Source organism: Coregonus lavaretus (genome assembly GCF_964263955.1).
Source record: "Coregonus lavaretus genome assembly, contig: HAP1_SCAFFOLD_1790, whole genome shotgun sequence".
Taxonomy (NCBI): Eukaryota; Metazoa; Chordata; class Actinopteri; order Salmoniformes; family Salmonidae; genus Coregonus; species Coregonus lavaretus.
In genome coordinates, this window is record NW_028160121.1 from 1 (window position 1) to 18,879 (window position 18,879).

Consider the following 18,879-nt stretch of genomic DNA (forward strand, 5'->3'; position numbering starts at 1 on the left):
GGGTCCCTACAGTGTTCTGATGTATTGACATGTTGTCTGTGTGTCCCCTGGTTCCCTACAGTGTTCTGATGTATTGACATGTTGTCTGTGTGTCCCCTGGGTCCCTACAGTGTTCTGATGTATTGACATGTTGTCTGTGTGTCCCCTGGATCCCTACAGTGCAGGTGTCTTCCTGGTTTCCAGCTGAAGCGGGATGGGAAGACATGTGTGGATATAGATGAGTGTACCACATCCTACCCCTGTACCCAGCGCTGTATCAATACACACGGATCCTTCCACTGTCTCTGTGTGGAGGGCTTCCAGCTACGACCTGAAGATCCTACTATCTGCAAGTCCACCTCTGGTAAGACCAACAGCGGGGACTACTTGGACTTAAGGTCCAATAAGAAAGGCTCATTTTCGTTTTATTTTAAAATGTCTTCCATTGCGTGCCCCAGGGAACATGGCCCAGCTGTAAGTGGTTCAATTCCCAATCTGGCCCTCATACCATGGCCACCTAATCATCCCCAGCTTCCAATTGGCTCATTCATCCCCCCTCATTCTCCCCTGTAACTATTCCCCAGGTCGTTTCTGTAAATGAGAATGTGTTCTCAGTCAACTTACCTGGTAAAACAAAATAAATACATTTAAAAAATGTATTTCTTTGTGACAAGTTCAACTGTACACAGAGCCCCTTTCCCCGATCTGTCTGTCTCTCTACAGATGAGGAGCCGTTCCTGATCTTTGCTAACCGGTACTACCTAAGGAAGCTGGACCTGGATGGTACCAACTACACCCTGATAAAACAGGTGAGACAACAAGCACTGTGTGGGAACAATGAGCTAAATGTTAAACATGTGTCAGTTTTAGGATTTTCCATAATCAGTGATAGTGATAACGGATGTATCGTGGCGTGTGAATGTGTATGCGTTCGAGTGTTGTGTGTTTGCGTGCATGTGCGTGTATTCGAGGGTGTATGCTTGACGGAGTGGAGGGGACTATGATTTTTGTTTCCATGACTATGTGCCCAGACATTATATACATCCAAAGCATGATTTTTGGAATCTTTGGATCCTTTGCAAATGAAATATAATTTGAGTTCAAAAATGTATGCATGTGTAATGTAATTTATGAATCCAAATAACCTATTTAAAATGTATGTGTGTGGGTACCAGGGCCTGAACAACGCAGTGGCACTGGACTTCCACTATGCAGAGCAGATGATCTACTGGACAGACGTGACCACTCAGGGCTCCATGATACGACGTATGAACATCAATGGCAGTAACATAGAGGTCAGTATGGCAGTTTTCCAGTCTGTGACTCTCTCATTTGAGTCTAAGGACAGCTGGACAGCTGGCTAGTCCTTGACTCTGATTAGACCATTGATCTGTTAGTGATTCTGATTGGTCAGTTGACCTGTTTGTGACTCTCTGGTTGGACAACTGACCTGTTGAATTGGACATTTCCCAAGACTGTGATTCTCATTAGACAGTAGGCTAGTTTATTTATCTCTTATTGGACAGTTGGCCTTTCTGTGGCTCTGATTGGACAGTTGGCCAGTCTATGACTCTCTAGTTGGTCAGTTAGCCAGTATCTGACGCTCTGATTGGCTCTTGTCCAGGTGCTGCACCGTACCTCCCTCAGTAACCCAGATGGATTGGCTGTAGACTGGGTGGGAGGGAATCTTTACTGGTGTGATAAGGGGCGGGACACCATCGAGGTGTCCAAGCTCAACGGAACCTTCCGGTTGGTCCTGGTGAACACCGGTCTGAGGGAACCACGCGCTGTGGCTTTGGACGTACGCAATGGGTAAGAGGCACAGCCCAGAATATAATACAGTACAGGAGGCTACACTATAAACTTCTGCATGGTCTGAGACTGGCGCTTTGTCACATACTCAGGCCTCCTCTGTATGGATTGATAGTGAAATATAATGGTATGTCATTATTAAGGACAGAAATTCTTCCTGACGACATGTCCACATTTAGACTACAACTAGTACCCAGAGTTTAGGCTACAACTAGTACCCAGAGTTTAGGCTACAACTAGTACCCAGAGTTTAGGCTACAATTAGTACCCAGAGTTTAGGCTACAACTAGTACCCAGAGTTTAGGCTACAACTAGTACCCAGAGTTTAGGCTACAACTAGTACCCAGAGTTTTTCCTGGTAAGGCCCTAAGTCCTATCCGGCTCAAAGGACCATGACTACAAGATGGTGCTCTTTTACACTAATAATGATACTGATGTAATGGTGTAATAATGTGATTCTGATGTAATGGTGTAATAATGTGATGCTGATGTAATGGTGTAATAATGTGATGCTGATGTAATGGTGTAATAATGTGATGCTGATGTAATGGTGTAATAATGTGATGTTGATTTAATGGTGTAATAATGTGATGCTGATGTAATGGTGTAATAATGTGATGCTGATGTAATGGTGTAATAATGTGATCCTGATGTAATGGTGTAATAATGTGATGCTGATGTAATGGTGTAATAATGTGATGTTGATGTAATGGTGTAATAATGTGATCCTGATGTAATGGTGTAATAATGTGATCCTGATGTAATGGTGTAATAATTTGATCCTGATGTAATGGTGTAATAATGTGATGCTGATGTAATGGTGTAATAATGTGATCCTGATGTAATGGTGTAATAATGTGATGCTGATGTAATGGTGTAATAATGTGATGCTGATGTAATGGTGTAATAATGTGATCCTGATGTAATGGTGTCATAATGTGATCCTGATGTAATGGTGTAATAATGTGATGCTGATGTAATGATGTAATAATGTGATGTTGATGTAATGGTGTAATAATGTGATGTTGATGTAATGGTGTAATAATGTGATGCTGATGTAATGGTATAATAATGTGATGCTGATGTAATGGTGTAATAATGTGATCCTGATGTAATGGTGTAATAATGTGATTCTGATGTAATGGTGTAATAATGTGATGTTGATGTAATGGTGTAATAATGTGATGCTGATGTAATGGTGTAATAATGTGATGCTGATGTAATGGTGTAATAATGTGATCCTGATGTAATGGTGTAATAATGTGATGCTGGTGTAATGGTGTAATAATGTGATGTTGATGTAATGGTGTAATAATGTGATGTTGATGTAATGGTGTAATAATGTGATCCTGATGTAATGGTGCAATAATGTGATCCTGATGTAATGGTGCAATAATGTGATGCTGATGTAATGGTGTAATAATGTGATCCTGATGTAATGGTGTAATAATGTGATGCTGATGTAATGGTGTAATAATGTGATGCTGATGTAATGGTGTAATAATGTGATCCTGATGTAATGGTGTAATAATGTGATGCTGATGTAATGGTGTAATAATGTGATCCTGATGTAATGGTGTAATAATGTGATTCTGATGTAATGGTGTAATAATGTGATGCTGATGTAATGGTGTAATAATGTGATCCTGATGTAATGGTGTAATAATGTGATTCTGATGTAATGGTGTAATAATGTGATGTTGATGTAAAGGTGTAATTATGTGATGCTGATGTAATGGTGTAATAATGTGATGCTGATGTAATGGTGTAATAATGTGATCCTGATGTAATGGTGTAATAATGTGATCCTGATGTAATGGTGTAATAATGTGATCCTGATGTAATGGTGTAATAATGTGATCCTGATGTAATGGTGTAATAATGTGATGCTGATGCAATGGTGTAATAATGTGATCCTGATGTAATGGTGTAATAATGTGATCCTGATGTAATGGTGTAATAATGTGATCCTGATGTAATGGTGTAATAATGTGATCCTGATGTAATGGTGTAATAATGTGATCCTGATGTAATGGTGTAATAATGTGATCCTGATGTAATGGTGTAATAATGTGATCCTGATGTAATGGTGTAATAATGTGATCCTGATGTAATGGTGTAATAATGTGATCCTGATGTAATGGTGTAATAATGTGATCCTGATGTAATGGTGTAATAATGTGATGCTGATGTAATGGTGTAATAATGTGATGCTGATGTAATGGTGTAATAATGTGATCCTCTCCCCTGTCCTGTTCATCAGGTACCTGTATTGGTCAGACTGGGGGGACAACCCCCACATAGGGCGGATCGGGATGGACGGCTCCAACAGAAGTGTGATCGTAGAGGATAAGATCACCTGGCCCAACGGCCTCACGCTGGACTTAATCAATGACCGCATCTACTGGGCCGACGCCAGAGAGGACTACATTGAGTTCGCCAGCCTGGACGGGACCAACAGACACACGGGTAATGTATATTGTCATAGACACACACAGTCATTCATGTAATAGGAGAAATGACTACATTCAATTTGCCATCATGGAACATCAAACCGCTGTCACATAATTGGTTATGTAATTATGTAAAAAAAACACACACAGCATGATGCCACAGACCAGGTCACAGTGGTGCTGGGGATAGCCCTGCCACAGTACACAGGCCCAATGGACAGAGAGAGAGAAGGAAGACTGTTGTTCTGTCAGACTACTGATGAGGCTGTCACATGGATGACGTCTGAATATCCCAAACCTTGTTACCAGACTTAGAACAATACATAATTATTGTCAGCCAATCAGCCATGCAGAAGAATGCAGGGATGCAGAGGAAGTTCCTGATTAGAATTTCTCACATTCACAAACCACAGTTTGACACTAGAGCATGTTGCACACAAAGCTTGCTTTCAGATGATTTATCTCCTCGCCCATATCTTGGTCATCATGGAGGTTTCATAGTAGAGTTGGGATCCAGATTTCAATGTGTAAGCTGCATGTGTGTTCTGTGGGACTTGCCCTGACCTGGCTGACTATGGTTCCCATTGCCTGAAGCAAGCTCATGGGTGGAATGTTATTAGTATGTTTCATAATTTCATAATTGATAAACATTTATTTTTTTTCACCGCTGAAAATCCGGCTTATCTATGTCAAACGGTTTTGTTATATTTCAGTCTTCTGTGATGTATATAAAGTGTAATATTGGGATGCAAACTCAAAACTCAATACATTTCAACTCTATATCTGACATGGTACAGGTGTCTTCTTTTTTTAAAGCCCATAACCATGTGTGTGAGGTGTATAGTTTTCTTTCAAAGTAGATTTTTTAAAGACTTCCAAGAAACACTCTGTGTGACCCTGATTTAGCCCACTGCAGTAAAAGGTTAACAGTTGAGCCTGGCCCATGTTAGCGCTCTGGTGCAGTGGTGCTAGCCCACCTGTGGGCCATTCATTTTAACCTAGGCACATGTAACGGTTGGTGTGAGGTGTGACCCAGGTGCGGTGCAGAATAGACAGTAAACAACAATGAAACAGGGAGAACACTTCTCAAGTACCTGTACATACGTCTCGCGATCAGACACTGATTAGTACTGTTTGGCATCGAGAAACTAGCAGAGAAAACAGAGCAAGGGAACACAGGAGAGTAAGGGCATACAGGTCAACAGGTAGACACAGGTGACACCAATAGGATAATGATTAGTCCAGACTGTGAGTGAGGAGGTGCCTAAGGTTGTCGGAGGATGACACCTAGTGGGTCGCTCCGGAACTGCGACTCCCTCCTGTAACAGGCACACACACACACTAATGGGGCCAGTGTGTTTGCTAAGGGAGACTCAGGCTGTTTGAATTGAAATAAGGGAGGGAGCTGGTCAAAGGCCACTCCATGTAGATCCAACAAACATCTCCTCTCAGCTCCAGTATCATGGCAGAAATTCCCTCAGGATTTGTCCAGGTGGCAAGAGTCTCGTATTGTATTTGTACCACAACACTGATTAGAATATCAATTTACCAATGATGAGATGCCACCATCCTAATGCCACGAGTGATGTTTTAATCCAGGGTGTGGCATGTGTGTGTCTGTGTTGTAGCTGTAGCCTACAGTGCTTTTACATCAGGGGACAGTCAGGCAGCTAATGGGGTTTTTCCATAACCCAGAGATAGTAATGATGCTACATACCCCAGAGATAGTAATGATGCTACATAACCCAGATATAAAGAGTGATGCTACATAACCCAGAGATAAAGTAGTGATGCTACATAACCCAGAGATAAAGTAGTGATGCTACATAACCCAGAGATAGTAATGATGCTACATAACCCAGAGATAGTAATGATGCTACATAACCCAGTGATAAAGTAGTGATGCTACATAACCCAGAGATAGTAATGATGCTACATAACCCAGAGATAAAGTAGTGATGCTACATAACCCAGAGATAGTATTGATGCTACAGAACCCAGAGATAAAGTAGTGACGCTACATAACCCAGAGATAAAGTAGTGATGCTACATAACCCAGAGATAGTAATGATGCTACATAACCCAGAGATAGTAATGATGCTACATAACCCAGAGATAAAGTTGTGATGCTACACAACCCAGAGATAAAGTTGTGAGGTACTGTCATGCTGTCATGAATGGCTAATGCTCCATATCCAGTTTTCCTTGTGTTGGTCATTGGGCATTGTGTGACTATGAATGATTTGACTAACAACATTGTGATGTAATTATGGCCCCCAGAGTTATGAGCTGACTGGCCAGGTCACGTGGTGGCCAGGTAAAACACAGTGTAATACGATTCGAATTGCCTCACTCCTCTATGACTGTGTGTGTTTGTGTCCACAGTGCTTACCCAGGACATCCCCCACATCTTTGCCATGACTCTGTTTGAGGAGTACATCTACTGGACCGACTGGGAGACCAAGTCCATCAACAGGTGTCACAAGACCCTGGGCGTCAACAAGACCACCCTGATCACTACCCTCCACCGGCCCATGGACATCCACATCTACCACCCTTACCGCCAGCCTGAGGGTAAGAAATACGCATGTACAACACACACACACACTCACACACTTACACATAGACACAGACGCACATACTCACACACAAACACACTCAAGCACGCACAGACATACACACACACGTGGTTGTTCCAGTTGAAACAGTCTCCCTCTCCCCTCTATGGTTCCAGTGTTTAACCATCCGTGCCAAACAGACAACGGCGGATGTAGTAACCTGTGTCTGCTGAGCCCTGGAGGGGGCTACAAGTGTGCCTGTCCCACCAACTTCTACCTGGCCAACGATGGTCTCACCTGCATGTCCAACTGCACTGCCAGCCAGGTGAGGGACTGTGTAATGATATGGCCATTGGGGGGCCAGACAGCTAGGGGGCGACACAGCCTTTTGTGGAATAGGGGTATGCTTTGTGATTGGTCAATTAAGCATCATTATCACGGCAGTACATACAGTGTGTCATCAGCTTGAGTTCACCCTCTTTCTCTTTCTCTCTCTCCTCCTCTCTCCTCTCTCCTCTCTCCTCTCTCCTCTCTCCTCTCCTCTCTCCTCCTCTCTCCTCCTCTCTCCTCCTCTCTCCTCTCCTCCTCTTCTCTCTCCTCTCTCCTCCTCTCTCCTCTCTCATCTCCTCTCTCCTCCTCTCTCCTCTCCTCCTCTCCTCTCTCCTCTCCTCTGCTCTCCTCTCTCCTCCTCTCTCCTCTCCTCCTCTCCTCTCTCCTCTCTCCTCTCTCCTCTCTCCTCCTCTCTCCTCTCCTCTCTCCTCCTCTCCTCGTCCAGTTTGTGTGTAAAAACGACAAGTGCATCCCATTCTGGTGGAAGTGTGACACGGAGGACGACTGTGGGGATCGCTCGGACGAGCCTGCAGAATGCCGTGAGTGTGCCACTTTTTCATCCAAAGCGACTTATAGTACAGTGTCTGTATACATTTCTAGTGTGTGTATGTGGTCCCTGTGGGAATTCAACCCATGACCTTGGCAAAGCCAGTGATACATACTTGAGTGGTGAATGGTGGGTTAATGAGGAGTATGTGGATGCATAGCAAAGTCTCATGGATGTTTCTACGGGGCTCTGAGGTTGAGAGGAGGGAGTAAGAGAGGAAGATGGTTGGTGAAACTGCTATGGGCCTGTTTCAGACTTTGAAACAACCTCTGACTGTGTCTCTGTCTGTGACATCCATTGTTCCCTGTAGCTAAGTTCAAATGCAGGCCAGGCCAGTTCCAGTGTGGGACAGGCATCTGTACCAACCCAGCTTACATCTGTGATGGGGACAACGACTGCCAGGATAATTCGGACGAGGCCAACTGCGGTACATCCTCTTTTATGCTCTCTGTCTTTCTCTCTCTCTCTCTCTCTCTCTCTCTCTCTCTCTCTCTCTCTCTCTCTCTCTCTCTGTCTTTCTCTCTCTCTCTCTCTCTCTCTCTCTCTCAATTCAATTCAATTCAATTCAATTTAAGGGCTTTATTGGCATGGGAAACGTGTGTTAACATTGCCAAAGCAAGTGAAGTAGATAGTAAACAAAAGTGAAATAAACAATAAATATTAACAGTAAACATTACACTCAGAAGTTTCAAAAGAATAAAGACATTTCAAATGTCATATTATGTATATATACAGTGTTGTAACAATGTGCAAATAGTTAAAGTACAAATGGGAAAATAAATAAACATAAATATGGGTTGTATTTACAATGGTGTTTGTTCTTCACTGGTTGCCCTTTTCTTGTGGCAACAGGTCACAAATCTTGCAGCTGTGATGGCACACTGTGGTTTTTCACCCAGTAGATAAGGGAGTTTATCAAAATTGGGTTTGTTTTCGAATTCTTTGTGGATCGCTGTAATCTGAGGGAAATATGTGTCTCTAATATGGTCATACATTTGGCAGGAGGTTAGGAAGTGCAGCTCAGTTTCCACCTCATTTTGTGGGCAGTGTGCACATAGCCTGTCTTCTCTTGAGAGCCAGGTCTGCCTACGGCGGCCTTTCTCAATAGCAAGGCTATGCTCACTGAGTCTGTACATAGTCAAAGCTTTCCTTAAGTTTGGGTCAGTCACAGTGGTCAGGTATTCTGCCACTGTGTACTCTCTGTTTAGGGCCAAATAGCATTCTAGTTTGCTCTGTTTTTTTGTTTGTTCTTTCCAATGTGTCAAGTAATTCTCTTTTTGTTTTCTCATGATTTGGTTGGGTCTAGTTGTGTTGTTGTTGTTGTTGTCCTGGGGCTGTGTGGGGTCTGTTTGTGTTTGTGAACAGAGCCCCAGGACAAGCTTACTTAGGGGACTCTTCTCCAAGTTCATCTCTCTGTAGGTGATGGCTTTGTTATGGAAGGTTTGGGAATCGCTTCCTTTTAAGTGGTTATAGAATTTAACAGCTCTTTTCTGGATTTTGATAATTAGCGGGTATTGGCCTAATTCTGCTCTGCATGCATTATTTGGTGTTTTACGTTGTACACGGAGGATGTTTTTGCAGAATTCTGCATGCAGAGTCTCAATTTGGTGTTTGTCCCATTTTGTGAATTCTTGGTTGGTGAGCGGACCCCAGACCTCAGAACCATAAAGGGCAATGGGTTCTATAACTGATTCAAGTATTTTTAGCCAGATCCTAATTGGTATGTCAAATGTTATGTTCTTTTTGATGGCATAGAAGGCCCTTCTTGCCTTGTCTCTCAGATCGTTCACAGCTTTGTGGAAGTTACCTGTGGCGCTGATGTTTAGGCCGAGGTATGTATAGTTTTTTGTGTGCTCTAGGGCAACGGTGTCTAGATGGAATTTGTATTTGTGGTCCTGGCAACTGGACCTTTTTTGGAACACCATTATTTTTGTCTTACTGAGATTTACTGTCAGGGCCCAGGTCTGACAGAATCTGTGCAGAAGATCTAGGTGCTGCTGTAGGCCCTCCTTGGTTGGTGACAGAAGCACCAGATCGTCAGCAAACAGAAGACATTTGACTTCAGATTCTAGTAGGGTGAGGCCGGGTGCTGCAGACTGTTCTAGTGCCCTCGCCAATTCGTTGATATATATGTTGAAGAGGGTAGGGCTTAAACTGCATCCCTGTCTCACCCCACGGCCCTGTGGAAAGAAATGTGTGTGTTTTTTGCCAATTTTAACCGCACACTTGTTGTTTGTGTACATGGATTTTATAATGTCGTATGTTTTTCCCCCAACCCCACTTTCCATCAATTTGTATAGCAGACCCTCATGCCAAATTGAGTCAAAAGCTTTTTTGAAATCAACAAAGCATGAGAAGACTTTGCCTTTGTTTTGGTTTGTTTGTTTGTCAATTAGGGTGTGCAGGGTGAATACGTGGTCTGTCGTACGGTAATTTGGTAAAAAGCCAATTTAACATTTGCTCAGTACATTGTTTTCACTGAGGAAATGAACTAGTCTGCTGTTAATGATAATGCAGAGGATTTTCCCAAGGTTGCTGTTGACGCATATCCCACGGTAGTTATTGGGGTCAAATTTGTCTCCACTTTTGTGGATTGGGGTGATCAGTCCTTGGTTCCAGATATTGGGGAAGATGCCAGAGCTAAGGATGATGTTAAAGAGTTTAAGTATAGCTAATTGAAATTTGTGGTCTGTATATTTTATCATTTCATTGAGGATACCATCAACACCACAGGACTTTTTGGGTTGGAGGGTTTGTATTTTGTCCTGTAGTTCATTCAATGTAATTGGAGAATCCAGTGGGTTCTGGTAGTCTTTAATAGTTGATTCTAAGATTTGCATTTGATCATGTATATTTTTTTGCTGTTTGTTCTCTGTTATAGGGCCAAAAAGATTGGAGAAGTGGTTTACCCATACATCTCCGTTTTGGATAGATAGCTCTTCGTGTTGTTGTTTGTTTAGTGTTTTCCAATTTTCCCAGAAGTGGTTAGAGTCTATGGATTCTTCAATTACATTGAGCTGATTTCTGACATGCTGTTCCTTCTTTTTCCGTAGTGTATTTCTGTATTGTTTTAGTGATTCACCATAGTGAAGGCGTAGGCTCAGGTTTTCTGGGTCTCTATGTTTTTGGTTGGATAGGTTTCTCAATTTCTTTCTTAGGTTTTTGCATTCTTCATCAAACCATTTATCACTGTTATTACTTTTCTTTGGTTTTCTGTTAGAGATTTTTAGATTTGATAGGGAAGCTGAGAGGTCAAATATACTGTTTAGGTTTTCTACTGCCAAGTTTACACCTTCACTATTACAGTGGAACGTTTTGTCCAGGAAGTTGTCTAGAATGGATTGAATTTGTTGTTTCCTAATTGTTTTTTGGTAGGTTTCAACACTACTTTCCTTCCATCTATAGCATTTCTTAATATTATTCAGTTCTTTTGGCTTTGATGCCTCATGATTGAGTATTGCTCTGTTCAAGTAGACTGTGATTTTGCTGTGGTCTGATAGGGGTGTCAGTGGGCTGACTGTGAACGCTCTGAGAGACTCTGGGTTGAGGTCAGTGATAAAGTAGTCTACAGTACTACTGCCAAGAGATGAGCTATAGGTGTACCTACCATAGGAGTCCCCTCGAAGCCTACCATTGACTATGTACATACCCAGTGTGCGACAGAGCTGCAGGAGTCGTGACCCATTTTTGTTGGTTATGTTGTCGTAGTTGTGCCTAGGGGGGCATATGGGGGAGGGAATGCTGTCACCTCGAGGTAGGTGTTTGTCCCCCTGTGTGCTGAGGGTGTCAGGTTCTTGTCCAGTTCTGGCATTTAGGTCGCCACAGACTAGTACATGTCCCTGGGTCTGGAAATGATTGATTTCCCCCTCCAGGATGGAGAAACTGTCTTCATTAAAGTATGGGGATTCTAGTGGGGGGATATAGGTAGCACACAGGAGGACATTTTTCTCAGTTGAGATAATTTCCTTTTGAATTTCTAACCAAATGTAAAATGTTCCTGTTTTGATTAATTTAATAGAGTGAGTTAGGTCTGCTCTAAACCAAATTAGCATACCCCCTGAGTCCCTTCCCTGTTTCACACCTGGTAGTTTGGTGGATGGGACTACCAGCTCTCTGTAACCTAGAGGGCAACCAGTGGGTCCGTCTCCTCTATACCATGTTTCTTGTAGGATGACAATGTCTGTATTTCCGATTTCTTTGGTGAAGTCCAGGTTCCTGCTCTTTAGGCCAAAGGCAGATGACCTCAGGCCTTGGATATTCCAGGATGAAATAGTGAAGGCTTTGTGTTCCATAAAGTGTCTAATGTTGTTGGTTGTGTGGTTTGGCCTCAGGCCAGTAATTGTGAGCAGAGCCTGCTGAGCATCTGGTACATTGGCTTGGGCTAGTGTAAGAGTGGGTGTTGGGCCAGTTTGCCTGCTCACGGCCTGGGCGTATGTGTGACTTTCATGTTGAGGCCCTCTTTGTGGGAGTGGGGGGCTTGGGGTGGGTAGGAGGGGCATAGGTCTGATCTGAGGGGGCCTAAATGGGGTGTGGACATGGTTGACTTGGGGGGGGGGTTAATTGGTTGGGGTGGGGGTGTAGATGTGGTTGATGGTGCTGTGGTCTGGATGTAGGTCCTCTCTGCGGGGGTCCTCTATGTGTAGGTCCTGGGGGGGGGTCCCGCAGGTCTGGGAGAGTGTCTCGCTGGTCTGGGCGGGGTGTCTGTTGATCTGTTGCTCCTGTGTGAGGTGTTGGGTCTGCGGTTGAGGGCGATATCCTTTAGGGTCCGGGCGAAGGTGGGCACTGCTGCCTTGTATAGGTGGACCTGGTCGTAAAGGCTGTTCACGTCCAGGGTGGAGTGGTGTGCCAGGAAGACATTTGGTTTTGATGCACAGTCACGGGAAATACTTGCGTTTACCCGCTGTATGGTAGCAGGGTGGAAGTCTCTCTCTTTCTCTCTCTCTCTCTCTCTCTCTCTCTCTCTCTCTCTCTCTCTCTCTCTCTCTCTCTCTCTCTCTCTCTCTCTCTCTCTCAATTCAATTGCATTTTCAATTTCAATTTAAGGGATTTATTGGCATGTCTTCTCTTGAGATCCAGGTCTGCCTACGGCGGCCTTTCTCAATAGCAAGTCTATGCTCTCTCTCTCTCTCTCTCTGTCTCTCTCTCTCTGTCTCTCTCTCTGTCACTGTCTCTCTCTCTCTCTCTGACTCTCTCTCTCTCTGTCTCTGTCTCTCTCTGTCTCTGTCTCTCTGTCTCTCTCTCTCTCTCTGTCTCTCTCTCTCTGTCTCTCTCTGTCTCTCTCTCTGTCTCTCTCTGTCTCTCTCTCTGTCTCTCTCTGTCTCTGTCTCTCTCTCTGTCTCTCTCTCTGTCTCTCTCTCTCTCTGTCTCTCTCTCTGTCGCTCTCTCTGTCGCTCTCTCTCTCTCTCTCTCTCTCTGTCTCTCTGTCTCGCTCTGTCACTCTCTCTCTGTCTCTCTCTCTGTCTCTCTCTCTGTCTCTCTCGCTCTCTCTGTCACTCTCTCTCTGTCTCTCTCTCTGTCTCTGTCTCTCTCTCTCTGTCTCTCTCTGTCGCTCTCTCTGTCGCTCTCTCTCTCTCTGTCTCGCTCTGTCACTCTCTCTCTGTCTCTCTCGCTCTCTCTGTCACTCTCTCTCTGTCTCTCTCTCTGTCTCTGTCTCTCTCTCTCTGTCTCTCTCTGTCACTCTCTCTGTCGCTCTCTCTCTCTCTGTCTCGCTCTGTCACTCTCTCTCTGTCTCTCTCTCTGTCTCTCTCGCTCTCTCTCTCGCTCTCTCTCTGTCACTCTCTCTCTGTCTCTCTCTCTGTCTCTCTCTCTGTCTCTCTCTGTCTCTGTCTCTCTCTGTCACTCTCTCTCTGTCTCTCTCTCTCGCTCTCTCTTTCTTTTCGTTCTGTCGTTTTTGCTCTCCCTCTCTCTGACTCCCTCCTCTTTCTCAATCTTGCTCTCTCTTTCCCTCTCTCTGCCTCGTTCTCTCTCAACCCTTCATATCTTCACCTCCTAACATCTATTCTTACCCATCCTCTATCGTCTCTCTGACATGTCTTGTTTCTGTCTATGTGTGATTGTTCTACAGATATCCACGTGTGTCTGCCCAGTCAGTTCAAGTGCTCCCACCCCAGCCGCTGTATCCCGGGAGTCTTCCGCTGTAACGGACAGGACAACTGTGGAGAAGGAGAGGACGAGACGGACTGCCGTGAGTCCACACCTTCTCTTTCCTGCCTATCTCCTCATCTACATTCTTTATTACATGTTATACATTTAGTATGTTTTGTTCTTAATTGCTGGTAATACTGCTGTGTTGCACCAGGTCTCTCTTGTGAAAGAGATTGTATTTCAGTGAGACTAACCTGGATAGATGAATGTTAAATAAGAAATAAACTGTTGTTGTTGTTGTTGTTATGGGTTGCTCTCTCCAGTCAGTAACAGTCGTCTGTCTGATCTCTCTCCCTCTAGCCGAGGTCACCTGTGCGCCCACCCAGTTCCAGTGTGCCATCACCAAGCGCTGTATCCCTCGTGTCTGGGTGTGTGACCGTGACAATGACTGTGTGGACGGATCGGACGAACCAGCCAACTGCAGTAAGACCCCATTCAGAGGACTATTCTAGAATAATGACAGACACGCAAGTCAAGTTCAATATCCATGTTGCAGTAGAATACATGTTTCTGGCTAACATACCAAACTAGTGAATTACAGATACACTAGATCTTTCAGACCTCGTCACATCCTCCCTCCACCTTATACTTTACTCAGTCTGTCATCTGGCCTGTGACAAGCCTCAGTCTGTCCCCTCTCCCTCTCCTAACGCTCCCCCCTCCTCCTCTCCCTCTCTTCTCCTCTCCTCTCCTCCCCCTCCTCTCCCTCTCCCTCTCCTCCCCCCTCCTCTCCCTCTCCTCCCACCTCCTCCTCCCCCCTCCTCTCCCTCTCCTCCCCCTTCCTCTCCTCCCCCTCCTCTCCTCTCCTCCCCTCTCCTCTCCTAACTCTCCTCCCCCCTCCTCTCCTAACTCTCCAGCCCAGATGACGTGTAGCGAGGATGAGTTCCGCTGTAAGGACTCTGGTCGCTGCATCCCGGCCCGGTGGAAGTGTGACGGGGAGGATGACTGTGGAGACTCATCTGACGAACCCAAAGAGGAGTGTGGTGGGTGTTCTGTCTGTCACACAGGAAGCAGAGACTACAAAGCATTTATCTGGATCCTTACCATATAATCTGGTTATGACCCGGTACTGCATCCATTAGACTTTATTTTAATACAAAATTCACTCTCTCTCTCTCTGAATTCCCTCTAGCAATCCTTGAGATTGCCAACAAGATCATACGTGTATTGTAGAGGGGTGTTTATCTCCTCTATGAAGGTTCATGCTATGGTGTTAACCTCCTGTACAGTTTGCATGTACTGTAGTGTCGTGTTATGGAGCTGATGGTCTGACCCTTGCCGTGTCGCTGTGTAGATGAGAGGACGTGTGAGCCATACCAGTTCAGGTGTAAGAACAACCGCTGTGTCCCGGGTCGCTGGCAGTGTGACTATGACAACGACTGTGGGGACAACTCAGACGAGGACAAGTGTGGTATGTCTCTCTATCATTCCTGTTACACTATCCTTGTGGCCCCATCTCACCCTGGCCAATGTCACTGCATTGTATCATTGCATTTATAGTATGCTCATGGTTTGTGATCTTTTGGGCATAACATGTTCTGCATTGGAAGCTTGCGCCTTAGTCCTCATGACCGACCATCGGAATACTGTTTCAATTGTTTGATTCTTGTGTGTTTGTTTTGCGTCCCAGTGTCAGTAGATGTTTTGTAACACACACTGAGACATTATCATTTAGTTTGGCCTTAACTCATCTGTGATGCATCTCACCTCATCTAATGTTTACGTTTCATTTCCCATTCACTGACCTGTTGGCATGAGCCAGAGGTAGGTCTCCACTTTCAACCATCCCCATCTCACCAACCCCTAATGTCACTCTGCTCCTCCCCTCCCATTGCATCCTATTCAATCCCATCGCAGTCATTTATATGTCTGATGATGCCCATTTCAACTCCCATCTCCCCTGATATCTCCTCAGACAGTGACAAGTCAAAGTAGTGCTCCAAATGAGTGTTTCTACAGTAAAGTATTGTAATTTCCTACATGACCACCTGAGGCCTCTGTACTCAACGAAGTGTAAGTCTTATTTTCTAAGACTCTAACTTCCGGGGCCTCCCGAGTGGCGCAGCGGTCTAAGGCACTGCATCGCAGTGCTAGAGGCGTCACTACAGACCCATGTTTGATCCCAGGCTGTGTCGCAGCCGGCCGTGACCGGGAGACCCATGAGACGGCGCACAATTGGCCCAGCGTTGTCCGGGTTAGGGGAGGGTTTGGCCGGCCGGGATGTCATTGTCCCATTGCGCTCTAGCGACTCCTTGTGGCGGGCCGGGCACATTCACTCGTGTCGCCAGTTGTACAGTGTTTCCTCTGACACATTGGTGTGGCTGGCTTCCGGATTAAGCGAGCAGTGTGTCAAGAAGCAGTGTGGCTTGGCAGGGTCATGTTTCGGAGGACCTTCGCCTCTCCCAAGTCCGTACGGGAGTTGCAGTGATGGGACAAGACTGTAACTACCAATTGGATATCACGAAAAAGTACAAACAAAACAAAAAAGAGGCTAACTTCCGTTAAGCAGGGTGAAAGCACACAGCTATGCTACCAGTTTCAGAAAATATGCAATGTTGTTCATCAGGCACCTAGGACATCTATTTCATCTCTGGAGCTCTCCTTTGACCATCATTGTTGGCCTCCCTCTGTGTGTCCATGCTTGTGGTGTGTTGTGATGTGTTATGGTGTGTTGTGAAGTGTTGTAGTGTGTTGTGAGGTGTTGTGGTGTGTTGTGAGGTGGTGTGTTGTGATGTGTTGTGTTGTGAGGTTTTGTGATGTGTTGTGAGGTGAGTTGTTGTGTACAGTACTCTCTCCCCTGTGAATTTGGACTTTTACTAAAAACAACACCTATTTGGAAGCCATTTCCAGCTAAGCTATACAGTATAGTGGTCCTTATGTGAGACCTGTGTTGCTGTGTCTCTATAGTCCCTCGACCGTGCTCAGAGAGTGAGTTTGCCTGTACCAACGGACGCTGTATCGCCGGGAGGTGGAAGTGTGATGGAGACCATGACTGTGCTGACGGATCTGATGAGGTAACACACCTGACTCAACCACAGCAACATATCTGGGTTAGACACGTGTGTTAGATAACGCTACGGACTCATACTGTAGGGGAGAGTGGGGAAAGTTGAGCCAATCTTTACATTCAGTATCACTCCGTCAAGGCAAATATAGTATTATTTCAAACAAAGATATCTACATATATTTCAGGATGTTGTGTATACCTGGAAATAATCTGAATTAATGTACATTTTACAGTTTTGAAAACATAGCTTGTCCAAAAAAAGTGGTCTCTTGGCACAACTTATCCCGGGTATGGGGTGTGTTGAGCCGCGGGACAGGGTAAGTTAAGCCGTCTACAAATTTCTGTACTGAATGAAATATTACCACTACTTGTCTATCTTTATTTCCAAACACAATTCAGCACAATCACAATTGCACTTTGAATCATTTTAGGCTTACATCACAAGCACTTTTTCGTTTTTTTTTACACTTGTAACATAGGCCCTGTTGTTACCTCATATCCCAGAGATAATGCCTTGCATTACGCCTGGGAAGAAAACACTTCAATTCGCTCAACTTGCCATTGGCTCAATCATTGGCTCAACTTACCCCATGGCCATTAGCTCAACTTACCCCAAGGCAGACATTTTGACTATATTAGCCCACACAGCTACAAGGATGCACTTTCCTGCTAGGTTTAGGACCTCATATCTAAGCTATAAGGCACGAGGGGGTGTGATATAAAAAAAAGATATATATGCCATTTAGCAGACGCTTTTATCCAAAGCGACTTACAGTCATGTGTGCATACATTTTTACGTATGGGTGGTCCCGGGGATCGAACCCACTACCCTGGCGTTACAAGCGCCATGCTCTACCAATTGAGCTACAGAGGACCACATATATATGGCCAATATACCACGGCTAAGGGCTGTTCTTAAGCACGACGCAACGCGGAGTGCCTGGATACAGCCCTCAGCTGTGGTGTATTGGCCGTATACCACAAACCCCCAAGGTGCCTTACTGCTATTATAAACTGGTTACCAATGTAATTAGAACAGTAAAAAGTCATTTTTTGTCATACCCGTAATATACCACGGCTTTCAGCCAATCAGCATTCAGGACTCGAACCACCCAGCTACATGTTTATAATGAAGCTTATAGAGACCATAACTCATGTATAGAACAATCTTTCAATTATCTACTTTGGTTTATATACAAGCATCATGAAACCTCAAACACAATAAATTAATTTGACTTGGTTAAAACCCGTTTTTTGGACCTAACTTTGTTTACCACTTTTCCCATGTGGTTTCTTCCTTCACAGACTCTTCCTAAATATTTGGTCAAATTATAAATTATAGGGTGGCTCAACTTACCCCACTCTCCCCTACTAACAACCCCTCTATGTTGGGTGCTATCTCTTTCATCGTGACCCAATGCTTAGGTTTACCTCCACTGTACTCATATCCTTCCATATCCTTGTCTGTACATAATACCCTGAATCTATTCTACAACGCCCGGAAATCTGCCCCTCTTCGCTGTACCCAATGCAATAGAAGACCAGTTATTAAATCCTTTAGCCGTATCCTTATTCTATTCCTCCTCTGTTCCTCTGGTGATGTAGAGGTTAACCCAGGGCCTGTAGCCCCCAGTATCACTCCTACTCCCCAGGAGCTATCATTTGTTGACTTCTGTAACCGTAAAAGCCTTGGTTTCTTGCATGTTAACATCAGAAGCCTCCTCCCCAAGTTTGATTTATTCACTGTGTTAGCACACTCTGCCAACCCTGATGTTCTAGCAGTGTCTGAATCGTGGCTTAGGAAGACCACCAAAAATTCAGAAATGTCCATTCCGAACTACAACATCTTCAGGCAAGATAGAACTGCCAAAGGGGGCGGAGTTGCAATCTACTGTAGAGATAGCCTGCAGAGCTCTATCATTCTATCCAGGTCTGTGCCCAAACAGTTTGAGCTTCTACTTCTAAAAATACACCTCTCCAGAAATAAGTCTCTCACTGTTGCCGCTTGCTACAGACCCCCCTCAGCCCCCAGTTGTGCCCTGGACACCA

General features: G+C 44.6%; 1 protein-coding gene across 1 annotated transcript in view; it reads left to right on the forward strand.

Annotated features, from left to right (window-relative positions):
• Nucleotides 1-159: 159 nt before the first annotated feature.
• Nucleotides 160-18,879, forward strand: part of LOC311122120 (low-density lipoprotein receptor-related protein 1-like) — a gene marked incomplete at its 5' end in the record, with an annotated part of 43,699 nt that continues 24,979 nt past the window's right edge. Inside the window, 14 exons of the mRNA XM_084196525.1 lie at nt 160-343; nt 703-788; nt 1,155-1,274; nt 1,604-1,791; nt 4,055-4,260; nt 6,630-6,818; nt 6,979-7,127; nt 7,578-7,671; nt 7,990-8,106; nt 13,744-13,863; nt 14,124-14,246; nt 14,681-14,806; nt 15,118-15,234; nt 16,731-16,837. Of these exons, the coding sequence (XP_084052651.1) occupies nt 160-343; nt 703-788; nt 1,155-1,274; nt 1,604-1,791; nt 4,055-4,260; nt 6,630-6,818; nt 6,979-7,127; nt 7,578-7,671; nt 7,990-8,106; nt 13,744-13,863; nt 14,124-14,246; nt 14,681-14,806; nt 15,118-15,234; nt 16,731-16,837 (1,926 nt within the window). The remainder of the gene's footprint in view (nt 344-702; nt 789-1,154; nt 1,275-1,603; nt 1,792-4,054; nt 4,261-6,629; nt 6,819-6,978; nt 7,128-7,577; nt 7,672-7,989; nt 8,107-13,743; nt 13,864-14,123; nt 14,247-14,680; nt 14,807-15,117; nt 15,235-16,730; nt 16,838-18,879) is intronic.